The sequence below is a fragment of the Vombatus ursinus genome, unplaced genomic scaffold, assembly GCF_900497805.2.
Source record: "Vombatus ursinus unplaced genomic scaffold, bare-nosed wombat genome assembly UNPS02014801.1, whole genome shotgun sequence".
Taxonomy (NCBI): Eukaryota; Metazoa; Chordata; class Mammalia; order Diprotodontia; family Vombatidae; genus Vombatus; species Vombatus ursinus.
Window position 1 is genome coordinate 10,970,863 of NW_020954579.1, and position 21,481 is coordinate 10,992,343.

A 21,481-nucleotide genomic window follows, 5' to 3' on the forward strand; every position below is an offset into this window, starting at 1 on the left:
TTGCTCCTTTGTAACACTGTGGAAGACACAAGTCCAGAAAACATTATAATTCTGTTTTACTTTTCTGATAATAGTTTCTACTGTTAAGTTTTTACCAAGTCATCATACTCTCCTTCAGTCCTTCAACTGATCTGTGATCTCATTGGCCTGGATACTCCTTCCAGTGTTGATGGAAACTTAATTCTTGTCCATATCCTTCTATCAATTATCCATAGAGGATCTACCCAACACACTGTTACTGGCCCACCTCCTTTTCCAGTCAAACATGTCCTTAATGACGTCTTTGAGAGCCCTTCTCAACCTCAAAGGTCACGTCTTATTATAAGCTGTACCTTAAGCTCACCGCCATGTCCATTGCCATTAAGGTTGCTTGCTATTATGACTCTTCTGATATCATTCCATGTTCCATGGAATCCAAACCATAGAATCCCAGAACTAAAGATAAAGTATCTGGGCCTGAGGATCTCAAGTGTTGGAGAACCCACCCTGTTCCAAGGCAGCCCATTTCCACTTTTAGATAGTTCTCATGATTAGGGAATTTTTCTAGATGTCAAGCCTAAATTTGACCCTTTGCAACCAACTCCCACGCACTCTTCTAGTTCTTCCTTCTGATCCCAAAAAGAACAAGTTATGTAACTACTTTGGGCCTTAGCTTCTTCATTTACAAAATAAAAAGATGGGCATCCGATTGGCAACTTTAACAAAAAAAAATGAGAATTGTTGGAGATGCTGTGGGAAAGCAAGCACATTACTATAATGTTGGTAGAGCTTTGAATTGGTCCAGATGTTCTGGGAAGCAATTTTGAATTACGCCCCAAAAGTTACTAAACTATGCCTTCCTTTTGATTCAGCAACACCCCTACTAGCCTTGTACTCAGACTAGAGATCAAAGAAAGAATAGAAGGACCCATATGTAGAAAATATTTATAGTGCTTTTTTAAGTGGCAAAAAGCTGGAAACTAAGGGCAATGCCAATCAGTTGAGGGATGACTGACCAATTAAGATATATGAATGTAATGGAAAACTATTGTGTCATAAGAAATGACAAAAGAGACAGTTTCTTTCTTTTTTTTTTTTTAGGCAATTGGGGTTAAGTGACTTGCCCAGGGTCACACAGCTAGTGTCAAGTGTTTGGTCTGAGGCCGGATTTGAACTCAGGTCCTCCTGACTTCAGGGCCAGTGCTCTATCCACTGCGACACCTAGCTGCCCCCAAAAGAGACAGTTTCAAAGAAACCTGGGAAGACTTGCATAAACTGATATGGACTAAAGTGAGCGGAGTCAGGAGATGATGTAATGACAACATTGTAATGACAGCTTTGAAAGACTTAAAAAGTCCGATAAATTCTATAACTAACCACTATAAAGCAATGAACATACAATCAAAATTGGTTATTATGTTGGTTGGTTTTGCTGAATTGCTTTTTTTTTCCTCTTGTTATTCTTGGTTAAAAGGGATGGCTTGCTGAGTAGGGAAGGAGTATATTTGGAAATGAAGGTATTATTAAAAATTCAATAAAAGTTATTAAAAGTCAACTTATTTAGTAAATTTGTAAATATTATCAATATTTTAATTCAATATTAAAAACTCTAAATTCTATGGATATTATCAGTGTGAGTACTCTCTCACCAATAATGATGATTACAAGCCATCTATACCATCTCATCCTGTGCCATTCTTGTCCATGTCTTATAAATCCTACACAAGGTACTCACTCAACATGCTAAAGCATTCCTCTATATCTCTTGATGTTGTGTGGATATACAAGTAGAAAACACAAGCTATCCATTAGTTATCCCCTGCTTTAAAAGAATGAATGAATAAGGACTTATTAAGTACCTATTATGCGCTAGGCATGGAAGAAAAAAATAAAAAGATACTTCCTGTCCTCAAGGAGCTTATATTCTGACGGGGGATACAATACATAGGAGAATGGGGTCCAGGGAAGGAAGTTTTGGTCAGAGAAGCCACAGAGATTTTGCATAAAGCTATAGATCCCTTTCTAGTAGCAATGGTTTGATAATTGTCCCCATGGTATGAGTAAGAGCAAGAGGTACAAAGTTGGAGGTGGAAGGAGTGAGGATACCCACAGATGACAAGATGCCTGTGCTGGGTGGGCCCTAGTTTATTAATGGCTGGACTGGAGAGGATGTGAAACTTGATCTGGGGCCAGCTTTTACTCAGTTGTTGTTTAATTGTTTCAGTAGTGTCTAATTCTTCATGACCCCATTTGAGGTTTTCTTGGCAAAGATACTGGAGTGGTTTGCCATTTCCTTCTCCAACTCATTTTATAGATAATGAACTGAGGCAACCAGGGTTAAGTGACTTGCCAAGGGTCACACAAGCTAGTAAGTATCTGAGGCCAGATTTGAACTTACAAAGATGAGTCTTTCTGACTTCAAGTCCAGCAATCTATCCACTGTGCCACTTAGCTGCCCCTTTCACTCAATCACCCTACCTCTGGTCAGGAAAAATCATCCTCTAGGGATGAATGCCAAAATAGATTCACTAAGAAGGTATAGTTGGAGGGTAAGGTGGAGGAAGGGGTAGGGGAGTATTTCTGGAGGGCTAAGTTTCTCCTAGTGAGGAGGAGAGGCAGAAGCAAGGCAGATGGCAAGTTGCCTACAGGGTGGGCTCTTTGCTGGTTTGGCTGAATAGAATATGAAACATAGTCTTGGGCCTGCTATTTAATAGTGGGCTATAATATACATTTATATATATATATGTGTGTACACACACACATTCATGCACACACACACAAAAGGGGAGGGGTGGCCTAGGTGAGTTTTCAGTTTTCAGTAACTCACTCACTAATCAGGAGAGACTAGATTTTTACCTTTTCAGGGTATATGTTTCTCAGATAATATCCTTTTATATTGTATTATTTTATATTATAATATCCTTTAGACCATTTTACTTTTGAAGTTCTTTCTTGGAGATATGCTACAGTTTCATCCACCATATATCTCCCATTCACTCATGTATCCAGTAAGCATTTACTGGTACTGCCCTATGGGTATTCTGAAACTTTAATTCCGTAAAAACTGTGATATTACAGACTTTATTACTATACAGCACCATGAGAAGAATCAATATAGCTTAATTAGTTACCAGTGTATTTAAAAAAATAAGCATTTATTGAAGGGAGGAGCATGGGGGTCTTTATAAACACTGAACAATTTTCCAAAAGTCATCTGACCTAATCCCCCCCCCATTTAATTCTGGCCCAGTTCATTGCTTTGTGGTATCTCTTCAAGTTAATTGCACTGTTGTACCAGCTCCCTAGGCTATCTATCCAAGTGCATGTCATAATTGAATAATAGGCATTCTTCACCCACTTGGATTTTCCTGGTGAATGTCTTAGATGTGAAGCATGATCTGGGCCCAGCTAGTATGGGTTTAAGGGACCTTTCACTTACCAAATAGGATAGCTCAGCCCCAGACCAAATTATTTTGAATGATTTTGAATCTAATTTAAGAGGCTCTGTAGCATTCTGGGATTTGATGGAATCTCCCCCATTGGACTGTGAGCTCCTCGAGAGCAGAGACTGTCTTTTGCCTTTCTTTGTATCCCCAGCACTCAGCACAGTGTCTGGCATTTGGAAAGTGCTTAATAAATGTTTATTGAGTGACTGGAACATTTAAAGGATTTTATTATCTCTAGAATCTCTTTTTGATTAGGACTTTACGCTAAATGTACAGTAACAAGTACCTCACTCACTGGCTCAGAGAGTCAGAAAATGAAATTATCATTAACATTTCTCAAGGATTCTTTTTTGATTTTTGACATATACATGAGAAGCTGCTGGCTAGAGGAGAGCATTGTGCTATATAACCATATTTTCCAATATATTTTTCATTCTCATCTCCTATGCCCACCTTTGCATAAAAGACATCTAGTATTCAGGTATATGTTGATTTAATTTGGAGGATCTGGTAGAGTTCTTAGCTGGATTGCTCTGCTTCCTCATTCTCTTCAATGTCTATGCTGTAATTATCATCTCATTGATCTTCTTGAAAATGCTCATTATGGGCTTGGCAATATGAGATTACCAAATGTCCAATGAAATTAGGTTTTGTTGCTTTTAGGCACATTATGTTCCTAGCTGCTTCCAAGCTTCCAAAGCATGGCTCAGCTTCAATCTACTCTAGTTAATATTCATGAGCTTCCAATCACTCTGAATTTTTCTCCTTCCCAGATCAATTGTCATTGAATTACTGACTTCACATCTTACACACACATACAAAGCACATAAGAATTACTTAAAACATAAAATTGTGACATCAAGAGGCATCCAATAATAGCTCACATAAAACATTGCCATCATCTTCACATCTATTCTAAATGTGCTTCCTGAAGCCCCCGCCTCAGAAGCTGGATTCTGATCTCTTTATACTCCTCATGATGCTTCTGTGCAGTGGGAGAAGAAAATAGATAGTGTTGGTGCCTCTTCATTAATTCCTCAGTTTCCCAACATTGTGAGAGGAAGAAATAGTTTATTCACTCACAGAGAGTAGTTGAGAACCTTGGATTCTTGGAGTACATTGACTCTCTCGGCACTTTAAAAACTTTTAATGCTCATAATGTCTGGCCCTACTATGTTCGCTCCCAGACAATCTGTACCTCCACAACATTACTATCAGGGATTAGACGATCATAGATTTAGGGCTACAAAGGATCTTAGAGATCACTGAGTTTAACTCCGTGGTTTTACAAATGAGGAAACTGAGGCATTGAGAGGTTAAGTGATTTGCTCAAGGTCACACAAATTGTAAGAGTCTGAGATTGGATTTGAACTTAGGTCTTTCTCACTTCAAATCCAACTCTCTACTCACTATATCAATATTTGACTGCTTGCTATAGGTAAATACCTTATTGTCTTCAAACTGGAGGAAAAGAGAGATTCAAGGAAGATGTCTTGAAGCTGCTATCTCTCCCCCTCTTCTGTTTTCTTACCAGTGCCCTTTTCTGCCTCCTCTTCCATTAGCTATCTTGTCTCTTGCCACCCCAAGGAGGTCCAAAAGCATCACGGGACATATAATTCAGACCATTTTCCTACAGTATCTTCTGACCCCAAAACATCATAAAAATATGACAGACCAAATCTCTAAAGAGACATTACACATTAGTTCTGGGGACACAAAGGCAAAAACAGTCCCTGACCTCAAGGAACTTATATTCATATGCAGACAACATGTAAATACCTAGGTACATACAAGATATATGCAGAAAAGATATAAGGGGGATGGGAGAAGGGGTGAGGAAAGAAGACAATAGCACCTAGGGACCCTGAGAAAGTGAAACTTGAGCTAAAGATTGAAGAAAGCCAGGGAAAGTAAGAGCTAAAAGGGAGGAGGAAGAGCATTCTGGGAAAGAGGGGCAGCCATCCTCAGAAGAAGACTGCAGTATGCTATGTGTGTGCGTATGGATGGATGGATGGATGGCTGGATGGATAGATGGATGGGTGGATGGATGGATGGATGGATGCATATGTAGCAGAGTCCTCTGAAAGTGGACTGTTATAGAAAGAGAAAAAAGTTATGATTTAGGGTGATGACTCTAGAATAATTTATTTTGTTTATATTTGAGCAACAAGCCACATTAGCTAAATTCCAGACCCCAGTACTATGGGTTTAAATTGTCCAGCACAGGGACTTAAAGCCACAGTTGTAGGCTTAGTGCCCTCTGGTGGCCAGAGAAGGCTATCTATACATTCAGCTTTCTACTGGTAGGAGGTTCAGGGGAATGTAATATCTGCATAATTCACATATTATATTCCCTCATTGGATAATTAATGGAATGACCCGCTGTAATCCTCTAGGCCTAAGGATAACTGCAAATCTGAATTTATTACATTGCAGTGTCATGACTGCAGATGTCACACATGGAGTACCAAGTTACAATTATGTTACCACAAATGCACCACTAGAAACTTTTATTCATTGTTAAGATAGTGTCAGGAAGGGGCTCTGGATTTGAAGTCAAGAGACCTTGGTTCATATTCTGGCAGTGATTGCATAGGAATTTTCATCATTTGTCTTGTCACTCCACATTCAGCAATAAGAATCTGCCCTGATAAAGTTCTAAGGGGATGACATCTCAAGACTTGCTTATATTTTCTCTATCTAAACTTATCAAAAATCTCTTGAGACAAGCAAGAACATATTCTATGTGGTATTCTAGCTGCACTCATTATTTTCTAAGATCTATGGAACTGAACCAAAGTAGGTTCCTGCCACCATAAGAAAATTCATATGGCCCACTCAGCCACTAAAATGTAGTCCGTATGGCCACATGAGATCCAGAGAGCAGATATGCTGGTGGGGCATCACCATATTGATCAGCTATAAAAGTGTCCCTCCCATTGCTACAATACAGCAATGAAAATTTGCTCCCCTAGAGTCATCTGGCAGTGATATTTAATTATGCCTACTTCCTAGAGGCTTACTAGAGCTAGAATATAAAAACAACAACAATTCTTCTCTGGCCATAATCACTACTGAAGTAGAGTCACATGGTATTGCTACAACTACCAGCATCACACAGAAACCCATTCACAAGAAGACAACACTCCTTTCCCCTACTAGTTAAAATATTATGCTGATACATTTTAGAGCTGGAAGGGACCTTAGAGACCGTCTAGTCCAACTTCCCATTTTAGAGATGAGTGACTGAGGCCCAGTGACTTAATGACTTAACTTAAATGACTTGCCCACGGTCACGGTCAGGTATCAAGTGACAAGAGTAAGAATTTGAATTTGTCTCCTCTGACACTCGATCAAGCCTCCTTTCCACTGTAACAAACTTCCTTCTTAGATAAATGGGGAGGGACATTACCCACATCTGCCAACAGCATCTAGTGACATCATTGCCTCTGAGTTCCTCAATCTTTCACATTTTTCAAAGTTATCATGTGATTTTAGGGAGAGCACAATGCACAGCGTGGTGTTCATGGCAATAAAGTTTCCCCCTTTTTGAAGGCCTCCTATCCTTTCTTGTTTCTGTCATTGATACAACATGGACCTCCCTAAAGTTGGAAACATCAGTTTGGGGTTGAATGCAGCCAAGGTTGAACCTGTGGCCAGGCACCTGTCTGTTTGTTGTCTCCCTTCCCATCCTGTGCAGGCAACTGACTTGGATAATCTGACTCTGGAAAAAACTACTAATGCTTAATGGTTTCTCTCATTCCCATAAACTAAACTGGTAAGTGAAACTAACATCCTCTAGTTTCTAGTTTGTTTTTAATCTTTCACCATATTTCAACACAGGGGTAAAGATTTCCAAGGCTTTCTTCAGGACCATGGTAAACACAAAGAGCGATTAACTCAAGGACAACTAGAAGGTAATGTAATTAGAGTTTAATCATCCCCAAAAATGAGGTCCTTAAAACATTTGCTATTTTTCCAAGAAATATTCTAGAATTTTTAGGGTGCATCTATACTACTCTATCATTGATGTCAAAAATAGAATATTTTCCTATTTTTAGACAAATCAGTAACAGGGGAGTGATGTAACAGACCTATGGCTGGAGACTTGATAAGTAGTTTAATCCGATTAGATAAAAGAATAGTACAAAATAAGTGCAAATCAACAATCCTCTCAGTTCATCTCATCCCTACTGGGCTAGAGCTTCACTATTACTTGCCTTCTGCTTCAAGGTTAAAATAAACACAACGTTCGGATGTTTAAACAAACTTCCTGACTCTTATGGCACAGGGAAGAGGATGGATTTGAGTCACTCACATAGTCTATGTTGTCTCGGGGCTAGATTTCTTGTTTGTTGCTCTTAATTCTGGTAGAAATGTATATGCTACTCCCTGCTGCCTCTCAGAGGTACTGGTTTAGCTGGAGAGTACCCCACTTTCTCTGCTGCTCATACCTGATGGAGTCTTTGTTAGGAACACAGGAATTATCTTCACCCGAGGCAGAGGTAGGCCAGAACATAAAGAGAATCCTTCACTGTGGTCACCATTCTGCCATATTTTTGTGTATGATCTTCACCTCGAAAATCTTGTGCCCAGGTATCTATGAGACCCTGTAAAAATCTTTAGAATTTACATATTCAATCATGCTAGGGAATGGAGTCCATAAGGAAAACAGGTTTATTACATGAGAAGAAAACAAAAGAAATAAAATAGAATATCCCATTAGGTATATCAGTATTTCAAAAGACCCATGATTTTACACTGTAAATACTCCCTCCATTGGTAGACTACAATCCATCTACACTTTCATAAATGATCTTTAAGAATTATTGTAGGGGCAGGGCAGCTAGGCGGCACAGTGGATATATCGACCAGCGACCCTGGATTCAGGAGGACCTGAGTTCAAATCTAGCCTCAGAAATACATAACACTACTAGCTGTGTGACTCTGGGCAAGTCACTTAACCCCAATTGCCTCACATAAAAATAAATAAATAAATAAGAATTATTGTAGAAAAAATGTCATCACCTAGTGGCCGTCTTGTCGATGAGTCCCTTTGACTTTGAGGATAGACTAGCCTTATACTCAAAGCCTTTGCAATTCAGTAGCCCTGCTACCAGCAGCTAGGTGGCGCCATAGTGCACAGAGCAAAGGGCCTGGAGTCAGGAAGGCTCATCTTCCAGAGTTCAAATCTGGCCTCAGACACTTACTAGCTGTGTGATCCTGGGCAAGTCACTTCACCCTGTTTGCCTCAGTTTCCTCATCTGTAAAATGAGCTAGAGAAGGACACGGCAAACCACTCCAGTATTTTTGCCAAGAAAAACTAATGAGGTCATGAATAATCAGACACAACTGAACGACAAAACTAAAGGCCCAAGGCATTCCTTGGCCTAGCCTTAAGGTACCCTGGACTACCTTTATTCCATGACAAGGAATCATAAAAGTACTAACTCTAAAATATTTATATATGTATGTATATATGTGTATATATGTATATGTGTATATATGTGTGTGTATATATACATATATAAAATTTCTAAAAGAAGGATAGATGTATGGAGCAAATGCTAACCAATGAAATCAAGTGAGATGGTAGTATAAATATATGTGAAGTCCTAGCTTCTGTCTTAGAGAACAAGCAGATCATAAAACTGTTTCAGACTGGAGGCAATGTTTCTTTTTTGTTTGTTTGTTTCGTTGTTTTTTCGTTTTTGTTTTTTTTTTAGGCAATTGGGGTTAAGTGACTTGCCTAGGGTCACACAGCTAGTGTCAAGTGTTTGTTCTGAGCCTGATAGAGGCAGTGTTTCTGAGAGGAATATGGTACATCATTTAAATGTAAAGTCATCATTATCTTTAAAGCATATGAATGTGGCCATAAACCAGGAGTATGAATTTAAATCAAGGTTGAGCTTAAATAAACACTTGAGTGTAACTGAAACATCTGTTTCCAGGAAGGTTTGGACAATATTATCATCTACTATTGTTCCTATTATGCAATTTGAGAAAATATATAGGGGCTGGTTTTAGTTTGAACAAGTTATCTAGGTACTTCTTTTAGTGGTGGGTGGGAATTGGGAGTGAGATGGACATTTGATTCACTTTACTCAAAAAGAAAAAAACAAAACTGGTGTTTGGTTTGGTTTTTCAGCCAGGGATTGCAGTTCATTCCAATTTTCAGTTCACGATTCAGTTCAAATCTCTGGGAAGGACATTTTGTCCTCTTCCTATTAATGGGTTTTCTTCAACACTTCAGAACATAATTTCCAACCAGCTGTGGTTATATTGTCTGACTTAATTACATTAGGATCAGCTGAGACCTTTGACTTTAAAAAGCATACAATGTCCTTTTTGCTTGATTATATGCCCAGTCCAACTAATTGCTGGATTGATTCCATGTCTGTAGCATTCCTGGATGCCTTTAAGAGCTTTGAGAAGGATGAAACTGGCTGCATTGATTCACAGGGATTACAGTCCTCTGCAGCTAAATTGGGGATTGAGCTAACGAACCAAGAAATCCAGGATGAACTTGAATTTGCTGATATTGACAGTAAGTACTTAAACTTCTAGTTATACTTCTTGATAAAACCTTCTCATGTGTTTTTTTGCCTCCTCCGAGTGCCTAAATTGGTTAGTGGTAGTGGTAGTGGTGGTGGTGGTGGTGGTGGTTACAATAATAAGCTCATTTCAAGCCTAGGGACAATAAAATGTCCCCTTCTGCTCCACGTGGTTCCCTCCTCCTCCTGCTTCAAGAACTTTATAGCAAATTAAAATCAGGAGTACAACCACATTTGTTTTGAGCCCCCAATGAGAAAAATTCCCAACATTTAAGCGGAAGTTTGACTCTGTGTGTGTATTATGTGTGTGTGCGCATGTGTGTGTATATGTATATGTACATTATAAATGTACTATAAAATTATATATTATATACTAATACATTATAAATGTTATGTATATTTATGTATTATATATATGGATATACACACACACAAACAAGAACAAGTCTAATCTTCTATGACAGCACTTTAAATATTTAAAAACTGCTATCATATCATATCCTTCCTAAGTCATCTCTTTTCTAGGCTGAAAATATCCCCATTTTCTTCACTTTATCTTATTTGAGATGGCTTCTATTCTGTTTACTGTCTTGGTGATCCTCCTTTGAGTATAATCCAGTTTGCCAATGTTCCTTCTAAAATGTGGCTAATAATAATAATAGCATTTATATAGCACCTACTATGTACCAGAAGTTTTTTTTAAAAAATCTCATTTGATCCTTACAACAACCCTTGGAGGTAGGTGCTATTATTATCATCTCCATTTTACAGTTGAGGAAACTGAGATAAACAGGTTAAGTGGCTTCCCTAAGATCATACAGCTAGTTAGTAGCTGATACTTAATTTGAACTCAGGTCTTCCTGACTCCAGGTCCAGCACTCCACCTAGTATCCTAGAACTGAACATAGTCTGACTAAAAGAATACTGCATATCACCTCCCTTTCTCTGGACAGTTCTATGGAAGTTGCTAAATAGCACAATGGACAGAGTATTGGACTTGGAAGTCAGGAAGACCTGGATTCAAGTCCTATCTCAGGCACATTAGCACATTATAACCCTGGGCCAAGTGACTTGTCCTCCCTTAGCCTCTTTTTCCTCATCTATAAAATTAGAATAACAATAACACCAGCCTCATAGCATTGTTAGGAGGCTCAAATGAGATAATACACATAAATTGCTTTGCAAACCTTAAAGTGTACATAAATGTGAGTTATTACAGTCCTCTATTAATGCAGCATGAAACCACGTTGCCTTTTTTTTTTTCAGTTCAACAAACATTTCACAAGCACCTGCCCTCTGCTAAGTGGTGTGCCACGTGCTGCCATGTCACAATGTTGACTCATATTTGAGTTTGCAGTTTACTAGTCCCCTAAGAGATTTGGTCCTGCTCTATCTCCCCCAACCCTGTACCTGTACATTTTAAAAGATACAGGAATTCATCTCTGTTAAATTTTATAAAGAAGAAACTAGGAGCATGGGTTGAGCACACGGAGGGTTCCATCTTTCGACTCTGGGGTAGGTTGGAGACAGGAGGGAGAGGCGGGGGGGGGGGGGGGGGGAGGCAGAGGAGAGGGAGGGAGGAAAGAGAGACCAGTTCCGGTTCCGGTTCCGGTGTTCCTTCAAGTTCCTGCAGCAGCGATGCCCAAAGGAGGAAGAAAAGGAGGCCACGAGGCCGAGCGAGGCAATACACAAGCCCCGAAGAGATTGATGCCCAACTTCAAGGTGAAAAACAGAAGATGCAGGAAGAAGAAGGACTTGGTGATGGGGCAGCTGGTGACCCCAAAAAGGAAAAGAAATCCTGAGATTCAGATGAAAGTGATGAAGATGATGATGACTACCAGCAAAAGCACAGAGGATTGGAAGGGTTAATACACATAGAGAATCCCGACCCAATAAGCCAGATAACGGAAAAAAGTCACTCAGCTGGATCTGGATGGGCCAAAGGAGCTGTCCAGAAGAGAATAGGAAGAAATAGAAAAATAGAGAGCAAAAGGACGATACATGAAAATGCATTTAGCTGGTGAAACAAGAAGCCAAAGCAGATCTGGCCCGGCTAGCTATCATCCGGAAACAGAGGGAAGAAACAGCCAGAAAGAAGGAAGAAGAAAGGAAAGCAAAAGGTGATGCAACTGTGTCAGGAAAACGAATGCAGTCCCTCTCTCTGAATAAATAAACAGTGCCTGTGGGAGGAGGAAATGCCAGGGAAGTGTGCCCAGAGCCTGCCAGGATTTCTGCGGTATTGCATCCCACACTAGTGCCACCTGGAGTGTACTGTGGCATCCCCCTCCTCCTCGAGGAGCCACAGAGGGCGTGGATCCTCGTCATCAAGGCACAGAATTCCATTTTGGGGCAGGGGAGGGGGGCAGTTGCTATCTTTGGTGCAGAAATAATGCAGAAAAGCATTTCTGTGAATAACAGTTTGAAAAGTCTGGATATTCTCGCTGCTTTTAGGATTCAGAACATATAGCAGGGGGAAGGGGTTGGTGGGATGGGGGAGGGTAGGAAAAACTTCAACCTGTAGATTACATGGGGTGTGTAGGTTTGGGTGGGGTGGGGGTGACCCATAGGAAGATCTTAATGAAAATCCTGGGTCTGGATTGACAGAGCACTCATCTGCACGTTTTCTCATGAAATCTCTGCAGTCTGAGTGTAGTAATAAATGTCTGGGAGCCCATTCTCATGTGTGTTCTTGGAGGGGTAGCCCTTGTTCATTTCATCCCTCTCTTCTCATTTTTTTCCTCCCCTCCAACTAGGTCTAGTGTCCATTTTTAACCATATCTTCTGTTCAAAGAAAAACCATTTATTGGTAAAGGCCTAGGCAAAACATGCTCAAGAAATTAAACTTGTATATTTGGCTGATTAAAATATAAATTATCATAAAAAAAAAAGGAGAAACTGAGACAAGAATTAAGGAACTTAACCAAGGTTATAAGGAAAGAAGGAAGAGAGGGAGGAAAAGTTTATTTATTAAGCACCTGCTATGTGCCAGAACTGTACTAAGCACTTTATAATTATTATTTCATTTGATCCTCCCAAGAACACTGGAAGGGTAGGTGCAATTATTACTTTCTTTTTAGAATTGAGGAAACTGAGACAAACAGAGGTTAAGTGATTTGCTCAAGGTCACATGGCTAGAAAGTGCCTGAGGCCATATTTGAACTCAGTTCTTCCTGACTCCTGGCCCAATACTCTGTATACTCTATGCACTTTGTATATGCATGATAAGAGCTGAGACCAAAAAACTCATGTTATGTTTGGTCCAAGTCTAATACTCAAAACAGCCAATCATACTGTTGAGTTTAAAATTCTTTGTATGCTTTTGCTAATCCCCAGATTTCTATTGCAGGAGACGGAAAGCTGAATTTTTCAGACTTTCTCACTGTTTTAACAGAAGATGATCGCTTTATCCAGGCTGTTGGTGAGTGAAAGTGCTACTAAACCAATGACAGCTGACAATAGACACTAAAATTGTACTGAGACTCATTTAGAATCAGTCTGGGCTGGGATACTTTTGCCACTGCAATGGTATCTACAAAACAATTTGCTATGCAAATTAAGTTAAGTATGAGTCATCCAACTGACCCTGTCATAGGAATTAGTATTGGAGAAGTATGAGTCTGCAGCCCCAAACCCTAGTACCTGAGTTAGGCAACTGTCCCTTGGTATTATTTGACCTGAAGAGGTGTCTTCCCTTATGCTGATTGCCACCCCCCTCAAAAAAAAAAGAGCAAAGCTTTCTCTTTTGCAAATGTAGAGGACAGAAAATTATCCACCTCCCAAACTGATGCTACAGCAGCTGTTAAGACCAGTCCTTCTCCACCCCCATTCCAACATGTTCTCAGAGAAATTAATTTTTCCACAGTTGAAAGATGGTTTAGTTTAAATGGTGGTTAAGTGTAGTTGAAATAGTTCTGTTGGTACCACAAATACCTTTTAAGTCAAATAAGCTTTTAGGGAGTGATGACTTGGGAACCTAAAAATAAGTTTGAGGTTGTTTCTAAGATAATGAGTGTCCCCGTTCCAAATTGGTGACCTACAAATGAACACATCTGAAAATGAAGGGATCTTGTTAACCTAACTGATTCAGAAGATGGAGTCTGCCTGCAGTATAAACAGGAAACATTTCAAGTACTATTTTAACAGCTTCATTTACACTCCAACAACAGACACTTGGACACATTAATCACAAATGATTCTTCTTTTTGTTGAAGCAATATGACATTCCTTGAGATACGTAGTTTAGTGTCTATCTTCTCTGTCCTTGTCAGTATCAATATTTACCTGGAAATTGGAGACAGTGATAGAACTGTATTTCATTTTTTAAAAAAATGTTACTGATGCCATTTATGTTTTTTCACATACCAACCACTTCCCTTTTACCCATGACCTTTCTCAACTGTCCCTTATAACAAAGAATAACAGTCAAGCAAACCCAATCAATAAAACATCTGAATTTATCCTCCTATGCCACATTCAGCACTTGTAGTCAGTCATATGGCCTCTGGATTCAGTAATGGTCACTGCACTTATTGAGTTTAATTGCCTTTTCATGTGGTTTTTATTTACAGTTTTTAAGTCGTGTATATCATTCTCCTAGTTTGCCTTCATTCTGCATTGATGTTTTATATTAAACATCATTAAAGATGTTATAAATTAAATTAAAAGATGTTTTATTAAAGATATTTTATAAAACAGTATAGTTTTGCTAGGTCAAGTGAAACTTCTCTCCAATTAGAGAAAATGCTCAATGTGATCCTTTTTAATCACTTCCATTCATATTAATGAATGAGTCACTTGGTTGCAGTTGCAGATAGAACCCCAGAACCACAAAACATCAGAGCAGTCTCCAGAGGATCTCAGAAATCACCTAGTCCAACCATTTCATTTTACAAAGGAGGAAAATAGAATTCAGAGGTGGGAAGTGATTTGCCCAAAATCACATGGGTAATAAGAATAAGTAAGGTGCATCCAGGGCTCTTTCTGCTAAATTTCATTGCCTCCTATGTTTACTGCAAATAATTTCTTCCCTAAATGAAAGTGTTGAAATCATTCAAGGTAAATGGTTAATAAAGAATGCACTTTGAAGTCTTTCTGTTCTCCTCAGTCCCAGAAACTGACTCCAACTCAGATCTTGTTGATTCTACGGGAATCCTGCTTTTTGAAATGCTGTCAAAGCTGGTGGAAACTTCAGCACTGCCCAGGAAATGTATGGTAGACATAGTATGGTGAGTTCCCAGGAGGAAAAAATTTCACTCTTGGAAAAAATTCTTGAAGTAACACAGAGACAAAACTACCACTTCCTTATAAACACAGGGCACAGCAGAAGGTGACATCAAATATAGAGGAAAAGGCACCTGGAAAATGCACAAATGCATGTTATTTCATCTTCCCTCTCTATCTCTGCAAGTCAAACTAGACCAATCTGGTTATAACCCAATGAATCCAAGGGAATAGAGGTGGGATGGGAGTGGGGCAAGTTAGAGGGTAAATATTTTAGGAAGATGAATCTGGTGGTTAAAGGAAGAGTCCGCATAGTATACTGGATAGAGACCCAACTCTCTTGGAGTTGAGAAGAGCTGAGTTCAAATCCCTCTTCTAACAAATACTGACAGTGTGAACCTGAACAAATCAGTTAACTTCTAACTACCTCCAGGAAACTCTCTAAAACCACAAGTTACAAAGCAAGTAACAATCAGTACTGACAGAGGGAATTCCCTCAGCAGTAGTTCCCTGTGCCAACAGGATAACAGATCCAAAAAAATTTTTAATCTGGTAGCAATGTATAATCTACAGGCAGAAACTGGAGACATCCAAACCAATTAAGTGGCATTGGAGTTAAGCCCTTAAAAGCACCTAGAGAGTCTTTGGGTTGGAGGTGAGGAGAAAGTGGGGATAGTCTGAGCATAGTCTGAGCATAGTTATGGAGGTGAGAGATGAAGTGTTATGTACACAGGACAGCAAGCAAAGCCAGTTTGGCTAGGTCATAGGGTGCAGAAGAAGGGAGTATTGTGAAATCTGGAAACACAAGTGGGACCTAAAACATGAAGGGCTTTATGCCATAAAGAAGAGTTTGTATTTTAGGCCATATGCAATAAGGGTCCACTGAAGTTTCTTGGGGAAGGAAGTAACGTAGAACAGTGCTTTAGTAAAATATTGAAGGATGGAATTGAGAGGGGAGAAACTTGAAGCCAATTAGGGAGTGATCTAAGTGAGAAGTGATAAGAACCTGAACTAATGTGTCAGTTGTATAAATGAGAGAAAGAGGGAAAAGCAAGAGACATGAGGGAGATAAAAACGACAAGATTTGGCATCTGATTAGATTTGGGGAGAAAGGAAGAGTAGAGAATAACTCAGAGATTGCAAACGTAGGTAACTGGAAGAATGGTGGGGTCACCAGCAGAACTAGTAAAATTAGGAAGGGAGAGGATTTGGCAAATAAGACAATGAGTTCTATTTTAAACATGTTTAGTTTGAGATGCCTTTGGAACATTCAGGTGAAGATGTGCAGCAGGTGAGATGACTTCCTCCAGGACTGTTCAGCAGCAGATAAGGCTGATAACAGGAGTAAACCAGATTGGGGTTTAGAAAAGGATAAGTAATGATAAGCTATAGAGGGAAGAGAATACGGGGCAGAGAACAGCATAAAGTTGAACTGGCTAACTATAGAAACAAGATTTTGAAGAGAAAAGTGAGAGAGGCAAGGTAGGTATTCAAGTGGAAAGAGCGTCGGCTTTCAAATCAAAGGGTCTGTATTCAAAACTCTGTCTGTGATACTTTCTACCCATATGATATAGTCAGTTAACCTTCCTATACCTCGTCTGTAAATTAAAAGGGGTTGAACCAGATGGTCCCTGAATCTATAACTCTATGATTGTACTTTTCCTTTGTTAGCATATATTCCTAAATATCCAGGACAGTACCATGGACCCCACTGGTGCTCACTAATGATTTGTTGATAATGAGGATGTTCTGTTACACTCACTGAACCACAGTGGAACTAAGGAGAGCCCAACCAATAATTTTCAACATGACCAAGATGTTGTTGCAAGGGAAGGGAGAAGCTAAGATGTAAGGACAAGGACTTTGGAGGCAAGGGAATAAATAAGAAGACTAGATGAGGTTTTGTGTTTATTATATATAAATTGATAAGCAAATTCAGTTCAACTCTATTCAACAAACATTAAGTACTAAAATAAATTACAACTTGGCACCTAATATTCTTAAATCAACAGTTCAGCTATTTTTACAGCTGGACCACTGCCCCTCTTTTTAGAATCCTTCCTGAATTGTCTTCTGTGTTTCAGTTATTACCGCAAAAAATATGAGGCTGCCAGCAGGCCACTGTGGAAGTGCTACGATGCTGGTAGTAAAAAGAGGCGCAAGTCCAGGAGGGTGTCAGTTACTGAACAGGGAACCAGCACAGCTGCCTTTGCTGATGCCTCCCGCATTGCAATGGGCGAGAAGGATTTGGTGAAATTCCTGGAAGAGCTCAAGAGTAAGATGGATCACCTGTTCTTAACCAAGGGTTAAGGAAAGAATTTGTCCTAATGTTCAGATTCATAAAGAGTAGGCCCCAAGCCAAATTCCAATGGCAGGCCTCTTCCATTCAGAGAGTCTTCTGACATCACATGTCTTACAAGGACGTGACCTTGACTTGCAATCTTAATACCCCTGGAAGGAGACCCAGATTCTAGAGTACCAGAAGAATGTGGTAGACACTGAGTCTTCCTGCCATATCGGGGGAGGTGGATAGTGGTGCCTATAAGGTCTGTTTGATGTGGTTATTCTTTGCCTTCGATGATTGATACCAATCTCCTTACATTTGTTAGGATGCAGTCCCGCCTCTGACAGTCCGTATGCTAAAATACCCATCTTCCCACTGTTTCCAAATATGGATGGGACAGTTATGGGAAAGTCATTCAAAGATTTACAAAGGTTGGAGGTGCTGAGGAAAAGACAGCCTTTACATTTCTTCGAAGACTATTTTTTCCATAAAAAAAACTGGAAGGCACAGGTGAGAGAAAGGTTTTATCACATCAATTAAGTTAAAAGTGCAGTAGAATTGAGCACTAATGTTAGATGTTAGGACTCCCCATGACAAATATTTGGACCAAAATGGGACATGTCTAAATTTTGGCTTAGATAGAAATACTGTGGTGGTCTCTAGACAATATAGAATAGTTTGTTTTGTTTTGTTTTTTCACTAAACCTATTTACCTCTGCCTGTGGTTGTTTCCTTCTGCCAATGCCAATCTGCATCTGCTCTGCAACTTACAATCTGGAAAAGTTGCCTGGTGCTCAGACAAGTGAATTGGTTTACCTGGGTTACTTAGCCAGTATCTGTCAAAGGCAGGACTCGAATCCAGGTCTTCCTGATGCCAAGGCTGGTTCCCTATCCACTTTTACATCATTAAAATAAAATAATAATAAATAAAACAATAGCTCACATTTCTGTATAACTCTTTACAATTTATTTAATTTATTAAATTCTTGCTTTCATACCCACTATTTCATTCATTTCATTCATACCCACCATCACAACAATTCTGGAAGGCAATCAGGACTGAATATAGTTCAAACCCCTAAAAAAAGTTATCTTTGAAAGAGAAACATACAGGCATAATCTGGAAAAGAATTACACAGAATTACTGACTTGTTCATGGGCAACTAAGTGGTTCAGTGGATAGAGTTCTGGGCCTGAAGTCAAGAAGACTAATATTCCTGGCCTCAGACACTAACTATGTGACCCTGGGCAAGTCACTTAACCCTGTTTGCCCCAGTTTCCTCATTTGTAAAATGAGCTGGAGAAGGAAATGGCAAACCACTCCAGTGTCTTTGCCAAAAAAAAAACAAAAACCCAAATAGGGTCACGAAGAGTCAGATACAACTGAAACAAATCAACAATAACAACAATGACAACAACACTGATTTGTTTAGACAGCATTTTTTTTTCTAAAAAACAAGCCTCTGCCACACAGAAATGTAAGGATCATAAATTTTAGAAAGGATCTTAGAGGTCATTAAGTCTAACTCCCTCATTATCAGATGACGAAACTGAACCTAAAAGAGTTTAAATGACTCACAGAGCTAGGCAGTGTCTAAAGCAGGATTTAGCATCATTTTCCAGATTCTCCATCCACTGTGCTGCTTCACTGCCTTTAAGAGAAACAAATAAGGCCACAGAAGGGAAATTAAAGAGAACCCAAGAAATCTGAAAAATTTGGAATGCCTAGGAATGAGAACAAATTCTTTCCCGCACCTTCATACCACACTTTTCTCACTGCTTACATTCAACCCCCCAAACTCAGGCAAACCCAGACTCTCTGGAGACAGATGAATGGAAGGAAGGAAGGAAGAATGGAAAGAAGGATAGAGGGAGGGAGGGAAGAAGAATGGAAGGAAAAAAGGAAGGGAGGGAGGACTTATTGTAATTTTGTTCTTGTTATTACACATCCATTCTCAAAAGGACCAAGTAAGCACTTTACAAATGTAAATTATGTATTATGTAAACACTTTCAAATATTCGCTCATTTAATCCTCACAACAACCCTGGAAGATAGGTGCTATTATTATGATCCCCATTTTACAGATGAGGAAGATGATGCAGAGAGTGCTTAAGTGAGTTCCCGAGGATCAATATGGCTAAATGTGTGTGTGTGTACACATACATATATGTGTATATGTAGTATGTGTATATACACACATATATACATGTATGTGTGTGTATATATGTGTGTATGCACATATATAACATATATGATGACTAATGGTGAAATGTATGTGGATTTGAACGTAAATTTTACATGTATCTGTATATTATTCTCCTTCATGGTTATTGAAGAAGATTTAGAGGAAGTATGTTATAGTGAATTAGGGCCCTGGACTTGGAGTCAGGAAATCTTGGGCTCAAATCCTGCCTCAGACAGCTATAAGCTATGTGACCCATAGCAAGTCATTTAACCTCTCTGTGCCTCAGTTTCCTCATCTGTAAAATGAAAGGGTTGATACCTCTTAAGATACCTCCAGTTCTACAATCTGTGATCCTATGATTTATTAAGAACATATTTGTACACAATACTCCACTGGGCACTGAGAACTAATTGGCTCTGATGTGCTTAACGACAGTATAAGGTCTTTAAAAAAAGATAAAGGAAAAGGGAAGATCTATTTTCCTTTTATTGTAGCACTGGATTGTAATTTTGCTCACTAATTTATATACTCTGCTTATTTATTTGTTTATTTTTAAATAAAGGCTGCATCCTTTAAACCTTTAGAAAATTCAAACTGGCCAGAAGAGATTATCAATATTGATCACACGATCAAGAAAAAGCGGCAATGGAATGTAGCTGAAGCAGCCTGTCTACGGCAACAGGTAAGGAAAGATATCTTATCTACAGATAAGCAAGCACTGAAAAATTTCCTTACTTTTAAATACTGCCTCTGAAGCTCCCCAGAATTGTTTCTGATTCATACCAGTGGAAAAGAAAACACTAGTTCTTCTCTCAGTTTAGTCCCTTATGAGTAAACTATGTAAATGTTTCTTGTTATAGGAAAAAATTAGCTATAGGCTACTATTATAGTAGGGGCAGCTAGGTGGTACTGTAGATAGAGTGCTGAAGTCTGATGACTTCAGACACTTACTAGCAGTGTGACCCTGGACAAGTCACTTAACCCTGTTTACCTCATTTTCCTCATCTGTAAAACGGGCTGGAGAACGAAATGGCAAAACCACTTCATGATCTTTACCAAGAAAACCTCAAACAGGCCCACAAAGAGTTCAACATGACTGAAGCAACTAACAACAGCAAAAAACTATTATTATAAAGATTTTCACTTGCCAATTACTAGTGTAACCAGTATGATAATGACTGAAATCCAGGACTTTCTGAGGGCTAGCTGCTCCTGGTTTGAAATGTTACCCTTCTAATAAATTATGACTTTTAACTTCTTTTTTTTTTAAGAATTTTAAATTTAAAAAAAAGAATTTTAAACTTATTGTTGATGCCTTTTGTTTTAACACTATATTTATTTCTAGATATATATCTCCCCTTCCCCTATATAGGGATATTAAAAGGAAGAAAACAAAGTTGTTCAGCAAAACTATTCAACACATCAGCTATGTCTGACAATGTATGTGATACTCCATCTACATAATGCCCATCTCTGCAATGGAGAAAGATAACATTTTCTCAACTCTTCTACAGAACCAATCTTGTTTATTGTGATTATTCAGTTGTGCTTATCTTCTTGCATACTTAGGAAATCTGTTGACCTATGTCCAAGTCACTACAGAAATATCTGAAACACAGCTTTTTGCATCTCAGAAACCAACTGGGAATGAGGATAGGAGACTTACTGCTCTCCTCTGAAGGTTTTCTGTGCATTTTCTCCCTGAAGATTGCCCTTCCCTCCCTCTCCCACCCATATGCATTTAACCACATGCACATGTAGGTAAACACACACACACACACACACACACACACACACACACACACACACACA

The 21,481-nt window shown here is 39.1% G+C and overlaps 1 protein-coding gene and 1 pseudogene across 1 annotated transcript in view; both read left to right on the forward strand.

Moving 5' to 3' along the window:
- EFCAB3 (EF-hand calcium binding domain 3) overlaps positions 1 to 21,481 on the forward strand; it is a 143,737-nt gene that overhangs the window by 119,497 nt on the left and 2,759 nt on the right. Inside the window, exons 33-39 of the mRNA XM_027872970.1 lie at positions 7,269 to 7,342; positions 9,829 to 9,972; positions 13,326 to 13,397; positions 15,084 to 15,204; positions 17,284 to 17,474; positions 17,809 to 17,993; positions 20,232 to 20,351. Coding sequence (XP_027728771.1) covers positions 7,269 to 7,342; positions 9,829 to 9,972; positions 13,326 to 13,397; positions 15,084 to 15,204; positions 17,284 to 17,474; positions 17,809 to 17,993; positions 20,232 to 20,351 — 907 coding nt within the window. The remainder of the gene's footprint in view (positions 1 to 7,268; positions 7,343 to 9,828; positions 9,973 to 13,325; positions 13,398 to 15,083; positions 15,205 to 17,283; positions 17,475 to 17,808; positions 17,994 to 20,231; positions 20,352 to 21,481) is intronic.
- On the forward strand, positions 11,618 to 12,152 carry LOC114051068 (annotated as a pseudogene).